General features: G+C 52.1%; 1 protein-coding gene across 1 annotated transcript in view; it reads left to right on the top strand.

The window, feature by feature from the left end:
* The window catches only part of Sulf2 (sulfatase 2), an 85,696-nt gene that overhangs the window by 26,776 nt on the left and 40,204 nt on the right, over positions 1–18,716 (top strand). Inside the window, exon 3 of the mRNA XM_005363130.3 lies at positions 13,501–13,740. Coding sequence (XP_005363187.1) covers positions 13,501–13,740 — 240 coding nt within the window. The remainder of the gene's footprint in view (positions 1–13,500; positions 13,741–18,716) is intronic.

Consider the following 18,716-nt stretch of genomic DNA (forward strand, 5'->3'; position numbering starts at 1 on the left):
GCCAGGCAGGTATCGATCAGTCGAGCAAATTACTTGTGAATGCTTTGCCTATCTTTACCTTGCTCTCAATGCCAGGCAGGTATGTGACTTGGTTAGGACTGGCCACCTCTCAGGGGCTCCAGACACATGCACAGTGTGCGCTCACGTGTGAGCTCCTTGTCCTGGAAGCTAGCTGTCCCTCTTCATCATCTGTACTACTATGTATTGTGAAAATCCGGGGCAAGTGTCCCGGTGGTGGTGGAGGCAATGGCACGTGCAAAGGCCCTGGGACAGGATTAAGGAAGTAGATATGGCTGGAGCCTGGAAAGGGAGATTGACAGAGATTAGGGTTGTGGTAAGGACTGCCTGTTGCTGAACTGGTAAAGGGTGGGTTCTTTCCTGTCTCCTCTCTGAAGACATCAGGATACAGTTGGTGGCAATGAAGAGAATGACTTACAAGGTGGATCTTTGCAACTCACTCCAGTGTTTTAACTACTCAAAAAGGCCACTTGCACAAACCTAAGCCGGTGTTGGCACAGTGGGTGCTGAGAACCCCAAGCGTGGCTTTGTGTCTGGGCGTTATCAGTGCAGAAAAAGCCTGGAAGCAGTGAGAGTTCAGAGATTTATCGACAGCTTGACGTACAGGGCACTGGTCTTCTGATCACTGGCAAGGAGCTCTGCAATACGAGGCTGTGGGTGGGAGCCGATATGCTTGCAGTGGTACCTGGCCTCTGGCCCCTGGGCTCCTTCCTGTGGCTCTCAAGCTATTGGAACTAGTGTCACAGCACCTGAGGCACCCCACATGGCCACTCAGTCAGGCAGCACAGCTTTAACAAAAGCAATAGATATTTGCTCTGCAAGGGGCTGGGCCTGGGGGAGGGTGACTTTGCAATGGCAAATATTGAGGCAGAGCAGGGGGAGCCACCGGGACCAGACCCATGGGGCATGTGACAATGTGACCACAGTGAGGGAACAGAGGGATCGTAGGTATTCTTCTGAGACAATTGGGTATTCTTCTGGCTGTGGAGCCCAAGTTGGCCTTGAGCTCAGATCCTCCTGCCTCAGCCACTCGCGTGCTGGAGCAACAAGCATGAGCCACCACACCCAGTGTCATTCTTAGTGAGGCAACTGGGAGGGACTGTGGCCTCACCTGAGTTGTCACGGGAATCCTCTGCTGTTCTGATGACATCAGGGGACAAGAGTAGGAGCAGAGGGCTCCCAGCAGGCCCTCCAGGAGCAAGGTGGGTGAGGGTGAAGGCTCAGAGTCGGGTGGGCAGGGCTGTATACATAATACATGGATGCACGGGTGTGGGACCTGAGCCAGTAGAGACTAAATGCTGACTTTCAGGACAAGTCAGGGATCCGTGGATGAGCTGAAGAGGGAAGAGGATAAACCAAGACTGACTCTAAGTAGATACCCATCCCCCCTCCATCTTGCCATTGGAGAAAGTGAAGCACAGAGATGACAAACCACATGTCTGGGTTACACAGCTAAGTTGTGGTGAAACAGGATTTTGAACTGAGAACCGGTGGCCTTTAGCACTGCTCTGCTCAGCCGGTTTCTGGGATAGGTGAGGGATGTCCGAAGAGTGTCCATGTTGATGCTTAACTGTCGCAAGTACCTTCCCTGGCAGAATCTGCAGACAGGCATCTTAGTGGAAATTTCAGAGAACCGGTCAGTGGGGACAGGGCCTCCCATATTCTGTACTACGACAGCTCTCTCCAGCGGCCCTAGATGCTAGAGATTGGTGCCCACCGACTGTCACCTCCCCACAGGTAGTGTCCTAAGCAAGCCAAACTGAGTCTTTGTGAGGAATGTGGGGTGGGAAGCAGGTAGTTGGGGGGCCGATGGGCTTTTTATAAACCAGACAGACCCAGATCAATAATGCATGCTCCCCAAAAGCCCAACACATTAGCTCACAGTTGGCCAAGCCGAGGGTGGTCCTGAAAAATTCATCAACTGTTATTTTTTGCTTGTCTGTGAGGCGGCTCCACAGGGCCTCTGGCTGGAGGCCTCTCAGCAGAGCTAATCTTGGGCGGGGACAGCTGTCCACTCTCATCAGCACCCAGTGAGAAGAGGGGCCCCTTCTAGCTCATGGTTGCTGTTGTGTTTACCTTGCTTTTCTGGCATGCCTCCAGTTCCCTGGTTGTCACCTGGGAGTGCTGGGTGCTGGGGACTGGTCCCCAGAACATTAGTGAGCGAGGGCACACAGGAGCATCAGCAGGACGTGGGGTTGGAGTCATACATGACATCACAGTGCTGTCACATGCAGCGCTGCATCCATGGTGGCCAAGGAGATGCTGGGTTCTGCTAGGGCTGGCCAAGTGAACTGGATATGGGCCAACTCCGGGACATCTCCAGGGCTCAGCTGGAATCTGAGAGTCCAGGGGGAGTCATGCATTGTCCAAACACGAGCTCTTAGATATGGCTGCTCCATCAGAGGTGGCAAAGGTCAGCTGTGTGGTGCTGTTAGAGGGGACACTATGGTGCTGTAGGGACAGGTGTCTCATCAGATATGACAGCTCATAAATGAAGCCAGGCATAGTAGTTTCTGCCTGTCACCCCAGCACTCAGGAGGTGGAGGCAGGAGGATCAAAAGTTCTAGCCCAACCTGGGCTGTATAGTGAGAGTGTATCTCGAAAACAAAACAAAGTCAGACAGGCACAGTCGCAGCCCATTGGTCTTGACTCTTCCAGTTACAAGGGACTTCCTGGAACTCAGTTTAAGCAGTGTGGGTGCAAACCAGGACCAGCAACTTACTGAGGCAGAGGAATAAAAGGTTCAGGCGTACTTGGAGCTTCAGATGCATTTGGACCCAGGCGTGTCCCTCCAGATGTCGCCAGTCTCTATGTGGCATCCTGCTTTCCTCTAAGCTGCCTTCAGACCAGCTCACTAAGCAGATGTTAGCATTTCCCAAATAAAGCCCAGTGCAGCCATCAGCCATTACCCTGCACAGCAACCCCCTGGACTGGGATTAAGAGAAACTGGGCGGGTTTCCCTAAAGGGAATTTAGGCATTGACTCCGGAAGATAAGAGCAAGTCAGGAGGTACTCACGCTTCTCCCATACACAATCTCTGTCTGCAGCAGGATGCGCCATGTGGACCACACTCATTCCTTGTATCATCATTCCCTGAGCACCTGTTATTAGCCAGAGTATTGAGTAACAAAATTGGCAGAATCTTGACCGACATGGGGCTTGTGTTCTAGTGCGGATGCATGTCAGTAACCAAGACAACGCACATAGCACAAGACATGGGACAATGGTGAGAACAAGAGACAGAAGTCAAACACAAAGGGAAGGAGGACCTGTAACTTTATCCAGGGTGATCACATAGATAAAGGGGACATTGGATCAAGAAAGGTCAGGGAACCTGTCAAGAGGACTCCTGGGAAGAGCCGCCAAGCAGCAGGAATGGTTGGCGCAAAGGCCCTAAGGCAGAGACATTCACGGCAGGCTGACTGAGTGGCAAGGCAGCCTGAGCCAGGGCACAGGAAGTGGGAAGTCGGAGGGGTAGTGATGGTAGCATGGGTCGTGCCAGGGCATAGGGCTCTGAGCCAGAGAGAGGACTTGAGCTTCAGGTAAGGATGGATGCCAGTGGCTAGCCCTGAGCAGGGGAGAGAAACAGTTGGTTTGCATCTCAATCTGTGCAGAAGAGACTGCAGACAGAATAAGGCAGGTGTCCAGCGAGGGGTCTATGTCTGTCCAGGCAGTAGAGGAGCCAAGTGAAGCCTCTGCTGCAATGGTGGGGGGTGCTGGGGCTCAGAGGCAAAGCCACACCAGTGGAGAACAAGTCCAAGATCTAGGACTTCAAAGCAGTCAGGATAAGTTGATGGGGACACTCAGTGGCAGTGGCAAGGAAGGAGCCATTCCATGCACAGCCATGGTCGAGTCTGAAGGCGAGGCTTGATTTCTGGGGTTCAGGCATGGCGTGGGGAGGGTGAGACAGGGTACAGCTTCTAGGATTGTTTGCACCTCAGTGAGATGCTGAGGACTTCAGGTCCCCAGCTCTGACATCCACTTCGTATACAAAATAGGCCTGGGAAAGAAGGGCCTGGCAGCCCAGTTTCCCATGTTCCATCTGGGAAATGAGGAAAGTACCCCATGCTGCCAACTGATAACCAGGAGATGGATTGGAAGCCCCAGGTTCTCACGGAGGCCAGATGGCAGGCAGCCTAGGACGACACACCCAGATTCCAGGCTGCAGTTCAGGGCAGCTTCATCCACCACCGACATCCATTCCCAGCATTCCTGCCCCAACTTAGCAGCGGAAAGAAGGCATGTTGGATGCAGGTTATCTCAGGAATGGCCCGCCCTGGGTTCAAACGCGCCAGGTGCATTCCTATGAGAATTTTTAGTTCTGTTCATCAACACATCAACACGGGGTGTTGAGGGGCATGGGATGGAGCAGGGTCCCTTGAACTCCAGAAAGAAAGCATGCCAGAATTAGGCTTGCCTACTTGGAAAAGAAAATGAAGCTCAGCATCGCTTCTTCATCACATAAACATGTCTGGAGGTCGGTGGTCCAGAATTGGTGTGTTGACATCAAGGATGTCTCCTACGCGCCCCGGCTTTCCACTCCACCATCCCTGCTGTGACACATCTGTCTCAAGGCCACCTTGTGCTTCAGAACAGCTGCTGGAGCTCCAGCTGTGACAGCCTCCAGCCTGGCAACAGGAAACAGAGCAAAGGGCAGAAAGGGTAAAACTGTAAGTTAAGTCCAGTCTCTGAGGGCCACACCCAGCAGTCCCAAGGGACATCATCTTGGTTTGTATTAAGGTGTGTGAGGATAGCTCCGGATTCGGTGCTGTACCCTTGGGGCTGTTACCGGAACCCAGAGGCAGAGCTGCCCAACACTGCCATACCCTCTGCCCACACCACAGGGAGGAAGGAGGGGGAATTCAGAGCCTGGCCTCGATTTCCTTCTCTGATCTCCTGCCAGGACCTCCCATGAGTTAAAAACCAGAGGGTTTGGGAGTTTGTTGGTGCTGGCCACTCTCTGGGGACAAAGGATGAAGAGGTCAAAGGTGAGTGCTAGCTACATACTGGTCACAAGAGAGACCATTGTGGGCTAGGTGCACTGAGACGGAAGCGGACCCATGGAGAAGGAAGACAAGGACGTAGGTGGTGGTGGGCAGCTGGGGTCTGGGCCACAATAGGACAAAGGCAAGGGTCCTAGCAGGGACAGCGCCTCAGCAGTGAGTTGTATGTACAGTGCACAGTGGTTGCCCGGATGGACGGTTCCAGAAAGAGCACTGTGGGCAGGGTGGCGGGTGCAGAGCCCCGTGGCAGGCACAGTCTCACCAGGGTCTTAGAGACTGCTGCCCAGGCTGGGGAGGTAAGGCAAAGGACGGGGGAGATATGTAGACCCCAAGCCAGCCGTGCATGAGGGTCAAGATCTCGATACGAGGCCGATGGAAGATCTCGAACATGTCCTGAGCAGGTCAGATACCAGGAGCCCTGTTGGGAAAGGCTCTACCTGTGGCTGGGGAAGGGCCAGCTTGAGGGTGAGAATGGGAAGTAGGGAGACCCGCAAAGGGCGAGGGGAGAGGGGGAGTGTTGGTGATGCTGAGCAGGTTGCTGAAGGAGGACAGCAGTGGACCCCCAGTTCTGCCTCTGGGCGGGCAGTGCATTGTGCTAGGCAGGGGGATTGCAGCAGGCAGGTAGTACGGAACAAAGGGGAAGACTTCTAAGAGGACCTGAATCAGGTCAATCGTGGAACCTCATGCAGAGAGGGCTAGAGGGTGGACGATGGTGTCTTAGCTAAGCTTTCTGTTGCTGTGCTAATGAAACAGTGACCAAAATCAACTTGGAGAGGGAAGAATTTATTTCATCTTATAGCCTGTCGTCCATTATCCTGGGAAGTCGGGGCAGGAACTCGGGCAGGAACTGAAGCAAAAAGTCCTGGAGGAATGCTGCTTACTGGCTTGTTCCCATGGTTTGTTCCCCTGGCTTGTTCCCCTGGTTCACTGAGCCTGCAGCCTTTAGAAACCAGGACCACCACCTAGGAATGGCACCACCCACAGTGGGCTGGGCCCTCGCACATAAATCACCAGCCAATAAAACGCTCTGTGGGCTTGCAATCTGATAGAAGCTTTTTCTCAATTGCTGTTCCTCTTCCCAAATGACTTAGCCTGTGTTAACTAGCCAGCCACAGATAGAATGAAGGCTTCCCACAGACAAAACTGCTTTGCAGGTGTTGTTTTCAGTGACGGGATAATTGGCTCTGTGACCCTCCCTCCCTTGCCAAACTTGGGGCAGCTCCAGCAAGTGCTATCTCCTTCAATACTTACCTGGCATGGCAAGATTGCTGTGTCTGAATGTTCCCGGTGAGCAGTCTCTCCGAGAGCAGGGATGAGTCATGCAGAGTTCACACCCTGCCACGCTCCTCTTGGGGGTCTCTCAGTCCTCTTTCTCCACTGAGAGACCCCCATTGGAGTTTTCTCCTAGAAGCCTCCACAGCGGAGCCGCGGAGAACGAGGGGAAAATTGACAGCGTGACTCTGGAATTTCCATCTCCGCATTCAGCAGCATGGCTTCCTCCGCATCTGCCTGATTGATTTGGGGGTTTGTGGCACCAGCTTGATTTTGCAATTCCCCAGAGTCAGAAGGGTTCCCTTGACACTGTCAGCCAGGAAACCACGGCTAAGATGCCTAGAGTCCTGTGCCATTCATTTGGTTCCTGACTGTGAGCCTGGAGCCGACAGTGTCTAGTGCACTCTGAGCCTCGGCTCCCTCCTCCGCCCAAGATGTTGCCTCTGGGTGTTACTGGTACCCCTCCCCAGGTCACCCTCTCACCCCCTGCCAGGGTCAGAGCTATTCTGGGACATCTCATCTCCTAAAGTGGCTCTTCAAGTGCTTCTGGGAGCAGGTGGCCTAAAGGGAGATCCCTACAACATAGCCATTCCAGAGACACTTAAAGATAGGTGAGGGCTGTCTTATGACCTCTGCAGTTTCGGGGTGGGGAGGGACAGAGGTGCTTCTTGCCCTTGGCCTGACCTTACAGTCTTTCTTCCCCATCTGCACTGGGGTGGGGGCGGGTCTTTAAGTGCAGCAGAATGGTCCCTTCCACATGTGCTTAGTGGTACCCTTCAACAGGAGTAGAAGCAGTCAGATAGTGGGTGTAAGCTGTGGTGTTTCTAGCCACAACCAGCCCATTCCAGGCCATTGCTACACAGGAAATGTCGGGGGGTTGGTTGGTCCTGAAGGGGTTCATCTGGTACCTGCCCATGGGTCCATCAAGAAAAGGTCATCAATTCAATTTCTCAACACTCCATTAGTGTCTCTAAGTTTATGTGCTGGGGTTTGAACCTGGGGCTTTGTGTGTGCTGGGCACAGTGCTCTACCACTGAACTGCATCCCCGGCTCTGCTTTGTTTGTTTGGTTTGGTTTTTGAGACAGGGTCTCTCACATAACCCTGGCATCCTCCAACTTGCCATGCAGCTAAGGATGACCTGGAACTCCTGATCCTCCCCACTCCTCCACCACCACAACCAACACACACACACACACACACACTCATACCACTCACACATGGAGACACATAGACACATCACACACACACTCAAACACACCACACACACACGGTCACACACACAGACACACCACTCACACATGTACATATATAGACATGCAGTCACACCACACACACACACACACACACACACACACACACACACACACACACACACACACACACACACACCACCGCCCGGATTACAGGCATATACCATCACATCTGGCCTTTTTATGTGGTCCTGGGAATGGAACTCAGGTTCTCATGCTTGCGTGGCTGGCACTTTACCGCTACCGTTGGCAGTGTCTGGGACCATGATTCTTCCACTGTAGTGAAAGGTCCCCATGGTCAGAAAGAAGCGTTTAGATTGAGAGTATTTGCGTGCCCACCTTCATTCCCCCATGGCCTCCAAGCCGTGGTATTTAGTTTTTTGTTACAGAGGAAAAAGCTCACAGTTCCAAGAAAGTCAAGTGCCCTGGAAACCCTCATGATATCCCAGAACAACATCCTGGTTTTCAAAATGCAGGTAGGGAACCACGTTCTGCCGACACTAAAAAGATGTGCCCAAGTATTCCGGCAGTCTGACTGTGACCTTTAGCTGTGACTGCTCCTGTTAGCCGCAGGCACTGTGGTCTCTGCAGAGAAGGGGTCCTTGGCCAAAAGCTCTCACTGGAACATTCTGTGCTGTTATCTATGGCCAAGATTAAAAGCCGAGTCAGAAGGCCATGGGCATAGAGGCTCGCCCTCTGTCCCGCAGTGTGCTCAGTCCCTGATCCAGCTCTTGGAAACTTTGAAATAACTCAGAACAAAGACAGCCCTTCCTCCAGAGTCAGCGGAGATAAGCCGGGAGGATAAGGCAATTGGGCTCACCCGCCAGGAGCCTCTAAAGAGGCTCTATTTGAAGAAATCAGAATGTAATGGGGGTTGGAACTATGGCAGCTGGAACACGGGTCCTGAGAAGCCTGTGCTTCCCATTGTGTCAAGAAGGGCCTAGCATAGCCGGCCTGAGGGAAAGGTGGGCTTATCAGGACAGGGCTTTCCAGGTCCTTTGAGGTTCTGTGCCATAGGTGGACTTTGGCTCTTACTGTGAAGGAGGCAGGTGTCTGCTGGAGGTGCCTGAAGGAACACGATGATATCACTTAATTTGTTAGAAATTGCTCTCTGGCTACTGAGGGGAGAAGACAGTGCAGATGACTTCAGTCTACGGCAATGGTCCAGGCAAGCGCTCAGTTGCTCCCATGCAGATTAGCGTCAGGACTCTGAGGTTACTGACTCTGGTTGTGTTTGTCCCCCCACCCCAGTCTACCTCCCACCACTTTCCCAAGGAGGCCCTGCCTTCAAAGACTCTGTTTACCCACGAGGTAGAACAAGTAAGCATAGGTGGGCATCATCTCCTTAGGTATCATCCAAAGTGCCAGAGGGTATTGCATGGGGTGGTGCCCGCTCCACCCCAAACCCAGGACAGCAGGCCTCTGGGGAAGGAATTGGACAGGAACTGCTTTGGCACCAGGAATGGCAGAAGTTGGCTCATGTTTTCAATCCTGAAAGTCTCTGGGGTGGCGAGATGGCTCAGTTGTTAAAAGTGCTCGTCATGTAAACGTGAAGTCCGGAGTTCCATCCCCACGTAAAAGCCAGGTAGCACTGGAGAGGCCAAGACAGAGAAATCGTTGAGGTTCACCGGCCTGCCCCAGGTTCAGTGGAACCCCCTGTCTCAAAAACAGCCGAGGGCACTCAGTGTCAACCTCCAGCCTCCACATACAAGTGTGTTTGCTGCACACATGTCCACACACATATAAAAGGGAAGGAAGAAATCCTTGGTACTGCTAAGTTCCCATGGATGGCCCTTGCTCTGACTCGTCTTTACAAGAACACATGAGGCTGAGGCTCTTTGCAGATGTCTTGTCTAAGGCCTGGGATCTCTCTTCAATACTGTGAAAATAAACACAAGCTGACTCAGCCAGAGACGGACAATCTCCCGTGCTAGATCAACAAACACTGTGTGTGTGTGTGTGAGAGAGAGAGAGAGAACGTGTGTGAACTTGCGGGTGGCCTCTCGTCTGCCTGTCTCCCCCTTTCAAACGCTGAGGTTACAGGCAGATGTCATCGTGTCGGGAGATGGAAGGTGGCTTAGTGATCTGCCAGCCCAGTAGCCCCTGACTCTTATTTGCAAACAGTGCATCAAAACCATGCAGCTAGGGCTTTCCATCTGTCAGTTCAGGGCTGTGGATCAGAAGTGGAAGGGTTTCATCAAATAAAGACTCAGAGTGAAGGAGGTGGCTCAGTTAATAACGTGCCTGTCGCACAAGCGTGAGACCCCTCCCCGCAGCACACATGTGAAGAAAGCAGGTGTGGCACACCTAGGCCCATCTGTAGCCTTGTTCAGGAAGGGGAAATGGGGGAGGGATAGAGATGGCATCCATTGTAGCCTGTGAGGTTTGAGTTCAGTGAAGGCTCTGTATGCAGAGATCAGGTGGAGAGCAATTGAGGGAGACACCAGTCCTTTACCTCGGGCTTGCACAGATCACACAAGTGATAGGCTAGGTGCCCCTATGCAGCATTCACAAGAAGGTTGAGCAGTTGCGGGTTGTGGGGACATCACATCTGGCAGTTAGGTGTTTGGGGGCTCTGAAGTTTAAGACCCTCAGTGGGGGAGGGGAGACTCACACCAACAGATGTTAGGATAACCTCACCCTGGCTCTGTGTGGCGGGATGGTTTGATCACAGAAAGAAACGATGCCTGTTTTGATCTGTACGTCCCTAGGTTTATGTTGGACAGACCACGTTTAGGTTGGCTGGCCGCTTCACATGAAGCATGAGAGCTGCCCCCTTCCCCTGTGTGTGACTGTGTCTTCCCAGCCAAGGGCTGTTAGCCCTCTGAGCCATTAGCTCATGTGTTTTCCCATTACAGAAGTGGGTTTTATAGCCCGACACTGGGCCCTTTCAGTAAAGCAGGTCACTGTCTGCAAGGGAGCCATAGTGTGTGTGCTTTTCTGCACAGACCCCTGTGTCATTTTGGCCCTAAGAATTATTCTCCTGTAACTGACTACCCACCCAGCCCTTCCCCAACGGCAGCTGCCAGGTCTGGTGACGGCATGGCGCTCCCAAGGGGGCACGGAAGCCTCCTGAGCTTCCAGCCCTAAAACATAAGAGGCAGCCCCAAAGCCTGTTGACTTTGTGTCAATACAGCTTGGGGGGGGGGTGCTTCTTGAGCCTCCAGAGGGGGTCTGATGGCTTATGAAGCCAACTTAGGTCCCCAAATGCTGAGACGCTGAGCCCCTGCCTGCCGTCAGCTGATCAGTTCTCTCTTGGGAGGTCTGAACCGTGGAGGGTCCATTCCACCCATGGCACAAGGGATCCATGGCAGAGAAATAATGCAGGAGCAACTATGGGGTGTGGCAGTCCTGGGACCCAGGAACTATGGACAGGATGCTGGGCAAGAAGGAAGTGTCCAGACGGCACCATGGGGCCACGAGCCCAAACCAAGGGGAAGGTGGGAAACAGTGGGCCAGGGAGGATAGCACATAGCTAGGGGAGGTGCCACTGGGAACCTTTGAGGAAGATGGCATGAGAGAGAGTGTGTGTGTGTGTGTATGTGTATGTGTCTGTCTGTCTGTCTCTGTGTGCGTGCCTGTATGACTCTCTCTGTCTCTGTATGTGTGTATGTGTCTGTCTGTCTCTCTGTGTCTCTGTCTCTCTGTGTATGTGTCTGTCTTCTCTGGTCTCTGTGTATGTGTGTGTGTGTCTGTCTCTCTCCTCTCTGTCTCTCTGTGTATGTGTCTGCTCCTGTCTGTCTGTCTCTGTGTATGTGTGTCTCTGTCTCTCTATGTATGTGTGTATCTGTGTCTCTGTGCCTATGTCTCTCTGTGTATGTGTGTGTCTGTCTTTCTGTGTCTGTACAGCTTCATGAGTATTGGGAACCATATTCTACACAGAGGAAAGAGTAGGCCTTGGGGCTCTTAGTTGGTTTGTGGACAAAGCAGAGGTCCTGTGGCTACAGAATGGTGAGACGTGGGTTAAAGTGGAAGGGTACTGGCTACATCCTGGGGGTGTCACCCAAGTAGAAATCAGTGATCCTAGTCCTGGGGAGAGGGCCTATCACCTGGCAAGGTCCAGTGGTAGATATATGCTCCAAAAAGAAAGGGCAGGCTCACCAGATGGCAAAGCATTCAAATGCTGGCCCAGGAGCCGCCAGATATCGCCTGAGTAGCTGGAGGGAAGGTAGGGACTTTCAGAGCTTGACCGGATGTGGCCCACCAGGTATCAGTGGACAACCAGTGATATCAGGAGTGGAAGATTCTGGCTTGCACCATGGTGTTTGCTAAGCTTCTGTCCCGGTTCTCATCAGAACTCTACCACTAATACCGCTGGGCAGATCCGTGTTATAGAGAACAGGCTCTTACTGCTCCCAGAAGCTGACATTGCTTCAAGTAGTAGAAGCCAGTTAGGGCCACCTGCCTGTCACAGTTCCACTCCCCGTCCCTGTGTGTGAACAGGTGTGGACAGCACACTCCCCTGGAGCCCCCAAAGGGGACATCTCTGAGGGTTGGTGAGACGCCTTGTGGCATCCCATCAATGCCATAAGAGATCGCTTCTGTCCTCAAGGGGCCCTTGCTAAAGCCAAGAGTCAAAGGCATGGTGACCCTGCACTTCCTCAGGACACCATCACCAGGGCTTGGTGAAGGTAACATTCACCATCTGCTCTCATCTGCCACCCTCCCCACTCCGTGGCCCCACCTGTTACTAAGTGCACACCTGTACTTCCTGTTCAGAAAGGGACGCTTTGAAAAATAACTGCATATCATATGTGCTAGCAATAGCCAGCCAGCCCGAGACATTGCCCCATGTGTTAGGAATGCCAGTCATGGATACCGCTCTCCACCCCAGGGACAGGCCAGTGGTCCCAAAGCTCAGCTCAATTAGCAGGCAACAACAGAGGCTTTCGGCACCTGATGGATGCATGTGATCCGACGTCCATTGCAGAGTGTGCTGCGGGGTGTGGCCAACTCCAGAGCTCCTGATGCATTTGAGCTAAAAGTCAGAGCTTAACACCCCACTGTGTGCCTGACATAGTGGCACAGACCTTTGATCCCAGCCCTGCAGAGGCAGAGCAGGGTGGATCTCTGAGTTTGAGGGCAGCCTGGTCTACAGAGCGAGTTCCAGGATAGTGAGGGCTACACAGGTGGGGGATGTAGCTCAGGTGGCAGTGTTTGCCTAGTGTGGCAAGACTGGGTTTCATGCACAGAATGCTATAAATTAGGAATAGTGATGGAGGCCTGTGATCCCAGGACTCAGGACAGGAGGATCAAAAGCATCTTTCACCACGGCAGGTGTGAAGCCAACCTGGGCTTTGTGGAGTATGAGCTAGTTAGTAATGCCTTCACTCAACTCAAAGCTCACAGGCTAGAACTGATGCCATCAGGCAATGAGAGCCTCCTGACTCTATTCCCGCCCCCCATTTCCCTCTTCCTGAACAAGGTTATAGATGAGCCTAGGTATGCCACACCTGCTTTCTTCACGTGCGTGCTGGGAGGGTCTCACGCTTGTGCGACAGGCATGATACCAACCGAGCCACCTCCTTCGCTCTGTCTGAGTCTTTATTTGATGAAACCCTTCAACTTCTGATCCACGGCCCTGAACTGACAGATGGAATGCCCTAGCTGCACGCCTTTAATCCCAGCCAGCACTCGGGAGGCCGAGGCAGGCAGATATCTGTGAGTTCGAGGCCAGCCTGGTCTACAAGAACTAGTTCCAGGATAGGCCCCAAAGCTACAGAGAAACCCTATCTCAAACAAACAAACAAAGATACTTAAAACCAGGTTTTTATCCAACACAGTCTCTAGTGGGACTGAGACCGGGGCTTTCCTGGTTGGGTTCGGGGTGGAGATCTGGCCCATGCAGCCCATGGATTTCCTAAGCCTGCCTGCAGCTCCAGGCTTAGGGTTGGGAGCCCCCTAAGTTGGTCCCCGCTAGCAGACCACATGACTCACCAGTGCCCTTTGCTTGCAGGCTCCATGCAAGTGATGAACAAGACAAGGCGTATTATGGAGCAGGGTGGGGCACACTTCATCAACGCCTTCGTGACTACGCCCATGTGCTGCCCTTCTCGCTCCTCCATCCTCACGGGCAAGTACGTCCACAATCACAACACCTACACCAACAACGAGAACTGCTCCTCGCCCTCCTGGCAGGCACAGCACGAGAGCCGCACCTTCGCCGTGTACCTCAACAGCACAGGCTACCGGACAGGTGAGGACCAGGGTGAGGGTATTGGCTGAGGGGTCTCCTCAATGGATAGGTGGCCTCTTGTGCCCTCAGTGAGCATCTAGTATGATGCCCATACTGCACGGGTACCCACCATAAGTCTGTGTTGCAAGGAGGCCACTTGTTGGTTCCCAGTTGCTTAGCCACCTCCCCCCCTCAAGTAATCACAAAGAAACTGTATTAGTTAAATCACTGCTTGGCCTATTAGCTCTAGCGTCGTATTGGCTAGCTCTTACATATTAATTTAACATATCGCTATTAATCTGTGTATCACCACGTGGCAGTGGCTTACCAGATAAAGTTCCATCTGGCTCCAGCGGGGCTATATGACTTCTCTCTGACACTGCCTCCTTTCTCCAGCATTCAGTTTAGTTCCCCCCCCACCCGCCTACTTAAGTTCTGCCCTATCAACAGGACAAGGCAGTTTCTTTATTAACCAATGGTATTCACAGCATACAGAGGGGAATCCCACATCAAGTCTGGGTCACCTACAGAATGGGTTTCATCCCCCATTGAAGTTCCAAGTTCATTTCTATGCGTAGAAAGTAGATGTGTCTGTAGTGGGTTCTGAAAACGACCTTCTCAAAGAAACTGGGCTTTTACAAAATGGGGAGTCCAGGAAGATTGCGAATTCTCTGACAGGGAGGCCACAAGATAATCCCTGCATGAGTTTGAGGCTTGTTTCTAAAGCTGTTCAGAACTGTTTTCTTGACTGAGACCAGCCATCTGCCTGAGAAAAGGTTCCAGAATATTGAGGTTGAAGCTAGAGAGGAGTAGACATGGGGACTCGTGGGTACATTGTGGGAGTAACCAGGATGACGAAGGAAAGGGTTACCATGGTGAGAGACCTTCGACCACACTCATATGTCTGTCAGAGGTGGAATGTACTGTGTTCCTACTTGACAAAGCTTCTGTGGCAAATTCGAAAGGCCACTTACTAGGTTCGTGTCTGAGGTCACGCTATACTCCCAACCCAGCTACCTCCCCCTTGCCAAATTCTCTAGACTCAACTCACTGAACTTGCTTGAATTTAAAAAAAAACCAAACAAACACTCTCCTACCTTGGCAAGCAGCCTGAGCAGTTGTGAAACCAGATAATATGGCTCAGATGTTGCAAGCCCAGGGACTTACTTGCCTCTTAGTGCTGACATTGTTTTGAGTAGGAGTGAGGAGGGGCCAAGCACCTCCTGTAGCTGACCTGCAGTGGCTAGGGCTGGGCAGCCCCTCAGATGCCCAGTGGGAGTGGGTGGTGCTTCTCCCTATATGCCATGCTCCTCCCACCATGGGAACCATCCCAAAAGCGGGTTCAGCTGTAGGAACTGGCTCCTCCACATGGGCGAGCCTTGAGGGTGCAGACCCTGATGGTTTGGGGTCTTTACAGAAGGCATTGTTAGAGGTCGCTGCAGGCCAGTGCTTTAGATGGTTGGGAGGCCTGAACTCGCTGGAATTGGGCTAGGTGGGGACATAGCAGGGTGGTGGCGTCTATTGGAGGGCGCACCTGCCATTCAGGACTAGAAATGATACCCACACCAGCCCCAATTTGAAACCCTCAACTGTCTTTGCATTTGAAGTTTTTTTTTTTGATTGAAATCTCTCAATGTTGAGAAGCTCAATTTATTTATTTATTTTTTTTTAAATTGAATGCTATGAGCCAAAGAAGATGTTGTGGCTATGGACAGGTATGGTTCACGTGTCCTCAACAGCTCTGGCTGAAATGTAAACATGGAAACCAGGTGAATAGTAAGGCCCCCAAAAGTGTTCGTCAGCCTAGTCACCTGGTAGGCAGAAAGACCACAGCCCCACAGAGGGTTCTGGAAGAGTCCTGAAATGAGAAGTTTGTGGTATGATCAAAACAGAAACTGATGACGGAGTGAAAGTCCATGTCGGAGTCACACGGGAAACAGAGAAGAGGAATGACCTGGAAAACAGACGGTCATCATGCTAGGCCTGTCATCCCAGCTGCTAGGGAGGCTGATGCAGGAGGATTGCAAGTTCAAGGTCATCAGGGGCAAATTCACTAATTGAGACTTTATCTCAAAATAAGAATATAAAACATGGGTTGAGGCTGGGGCTCACTGCTAAGATTTGTATGACACGTGTTTATTTTTATACTCCGAGTGTCCCCAGGGACAGAAGGTCAGTTGTCCTATCTGGCTGTGCATCAGGTTAAACCCAGCATCCATGTGGCTTCTAGTGTTAGGGTTAATTCTGGCTGAGGGAATGGAGGTACCTGCTGCTTATGGCTCTCAATCTGAATCCTTTGCTGCCTTGGTGGCCTTGATCCAGGATCTGGTCCACAGCTCAGCCCCGTATTTCTCCTTACTTCCCACTGGTGAGGATGAAGATCCGTGGGCTCACATGGCTACAGAAGAACCTGGGAGATATGTAGTCTTTCCTTTAGGTAGGTCTTTGTGCTGCTGAAAACAGATCCTGAGTGGGGAGGAGACTCTCAGCCACACCTCTGTTCTTAACCATTTGTATTAGTGACGCCCTTGACTCCAAAAGGTCAGCTGAGCTGAGGAAGACAGGTGCCAATGTTCACAGTGCGGAGGGCTGCTAATGGTGCCAGTTTAAAGAAAAATAATGAAGCTACAGTCAGGCTTGGTGATGCAAGTCTGTAATCCCAGCTCCCAGGATGGAGGCCAGGAGCTCAGGAGTTCAAGGATAACCTCTGCTACATACCAAGTTTGAGGCTGGTCAGGAAGAGCTGAAGGGAGGAAGAGGTGGATGGAGGAGGCAGGAGGGAAAAGGAAAGAAAGCTAGCTGACCCAGTATTTCATGTAACCTCCCAACACTAAGGGGTTCAAGGACAGCCTGGCTATGGGAGAACCTATTTTAAAAAACCAATTTTTTTTTGGGGGGGGGGGGTACTGGAGAGACGGCTCAGCAGTTAGGAGCACTGGCCTTTCTTCTAGAGGGCCGAGGTTCAGTTCCCAGCACTCACATGGTGGCTCACAACCATTTGTAACCCCAGTTCCAGGGCATCCAGTGCCCTCTTCAGACCTCCGTGAGCACCAGGCACACGATGGTACACATTCGTGCATGCAAGCAAAATGCTCATGCACATAAGATAAACGAAAAAAGCACTTTTTGAAAATAATTTCTAAGACAGAGACTTGCATATGCTCCTCCAAATCATTGTATTTCCAGGACTGAACTTGAACTTTTGATCCAACTGCTCTACCTCCCTAGTTAATGTGGTGCTGTGTGAGCCCCCCACATGCTAGGGAAGCACTCTACCAACTGAGCCCCATCCCAGCCCACACTGTTAATGAAGGTTTAGCACTAACTGCAATTGGGTTGATGTTTGAAGCACGCAGACTATGAAGTCTCTGTTGGACAACATGTAGTTCGTGCCACAAATGTCAGGTGTCGTGACATGAGGTCCTCTCATGTCCTCATCTCAACACGTTTTCCCAGGGATCCGAGGAGCCTGGCTCTCTCTGAGGACCCCTCTGGCCCCTGTTGACAGCTGAGTCTCGCCCAGGCTGTGTGTGTTACCTCATGGCTCTGTTTGACAGCGTGCTTGGCTTATTGTCGGTCACTGGTCCGGCAGTCTTCTGGCGCCACTCCAGTTAACTTCACATCCCGCCTCTCTTAAAAGATCAGCAGGCTCACTGCTCAGTCACCTTAGCCTGCGTCTGCATCATCCATGTTTGTGAGGGACAGACAAGGGTTGAAGCCAAAGGTGCTGGGTTTCAGCACGATAAACATCCACTGGTTAATGCAAGTTTCTGGCTATGGCTCCCGTCGAATCAGAAGCTTGCATACCCTGTATAAGCACCCGCAGGCTGTTCATCATTTCCCTGTGTTCCTGGTCCCCGGCCCCCTCAACCCAGGGTGAGCCACCAGCAGCCCTGGTTGTGTTGCATGTCCCCAGTGTAAATCCCTGACAAGACACAGTGAGCTCTGGGGGAGGTAGAAGACTGGAGCACTGAACTCAGATTTCCAGATACTGCTGTGGGGGATAAAGAGCCTTTTCCAGCACTTTCTACCAGCCAGATACAGCTAAGGTCTTCCCTCTCCATACAGCCATCTGAGTTCAGCAACCCCACATGGTCCCATGGCTGCTAGACTGTAGTGGCAATGGTGGTGCACCCTGTGCACCCCCACACACATGTTCTAGAATGTTTCTGGGGAACCTGGAGCAAACCATTCGTTAGACGCTCACATTCTGTCAGGCTCTCCTTGGGGTGCTGTCTCACTTAGGGTTTCTATTGCTGTGAAGAGACAATGACCACGGCGACTCTTATAAAGGAAACCATTTACTTGAGGTGGCAGCTTACAATCCAGAGGTTCAACCCACTATCCTCATGGCGGGTAGCATGGCGGCATGCAGGCAGACATGTTGCTGTCTACATCATGATCAGAAGGCAACAGGAAGTGGACTATGACACTGGGAGTATCTTGAGCATAAGAGAGCTCAGAGCCCACCCCCACAGTGACACACTTCCTCCCACAAGGCCACACCCACTTCAACAATGCCACACCTCCTAATAGTGCTGCTCCCTATGATATGGGAGCCAATTACATATAAACGACCACAGGCGCTGTTTTCAGATTGTACTATGTAGCCCAGTTCTTTTCGTTCTTCTCACAGAGTTGGGGAAGGACTCTGACTGAGGACTTAGGTTCCATTATTGACTGTGGGTGGCCGCCACCCTGTAGCCTTGGTGTGCTAATACCTGCGGAGGCCAGCATGTGGAGGGTTTGGTACTAAGCACCCTGACAATCACTGCTACATAAAGGCAGACGTGTGTGCATGTGTGCATATGGCCCTGAAGAGGCTTCAAGTCAGAAGGACGCCCACCCTATTACTTTCCCTCTGTGACCGCCCCCTCTCCTACCTCCTTGTCCTACTGTGAGCCCCATCAGACTCTGTCCACCTGCGCATTGGCATCTCTCTTAGGGTCCTCATGTGTCAAACTCACATGCCCAATTTGCCCTCTGGCATCTCTCTT

The sequence above is a fragment of the Microtus ochrogaster genome, linkage group LG8, assembly GCF_000317375.1.
Source record: "Microtus ochrogaster isolate Prairie Vole_2 linkage group LG8, MicOch1.0, whole genome shotgun sequence".
Taxonomy (NCBI): Eukaryota; Metazoa; Chordata; class Mammalia; order Rodentia; family Cricetidae; genus Microtus; species Microtus ochrogaster.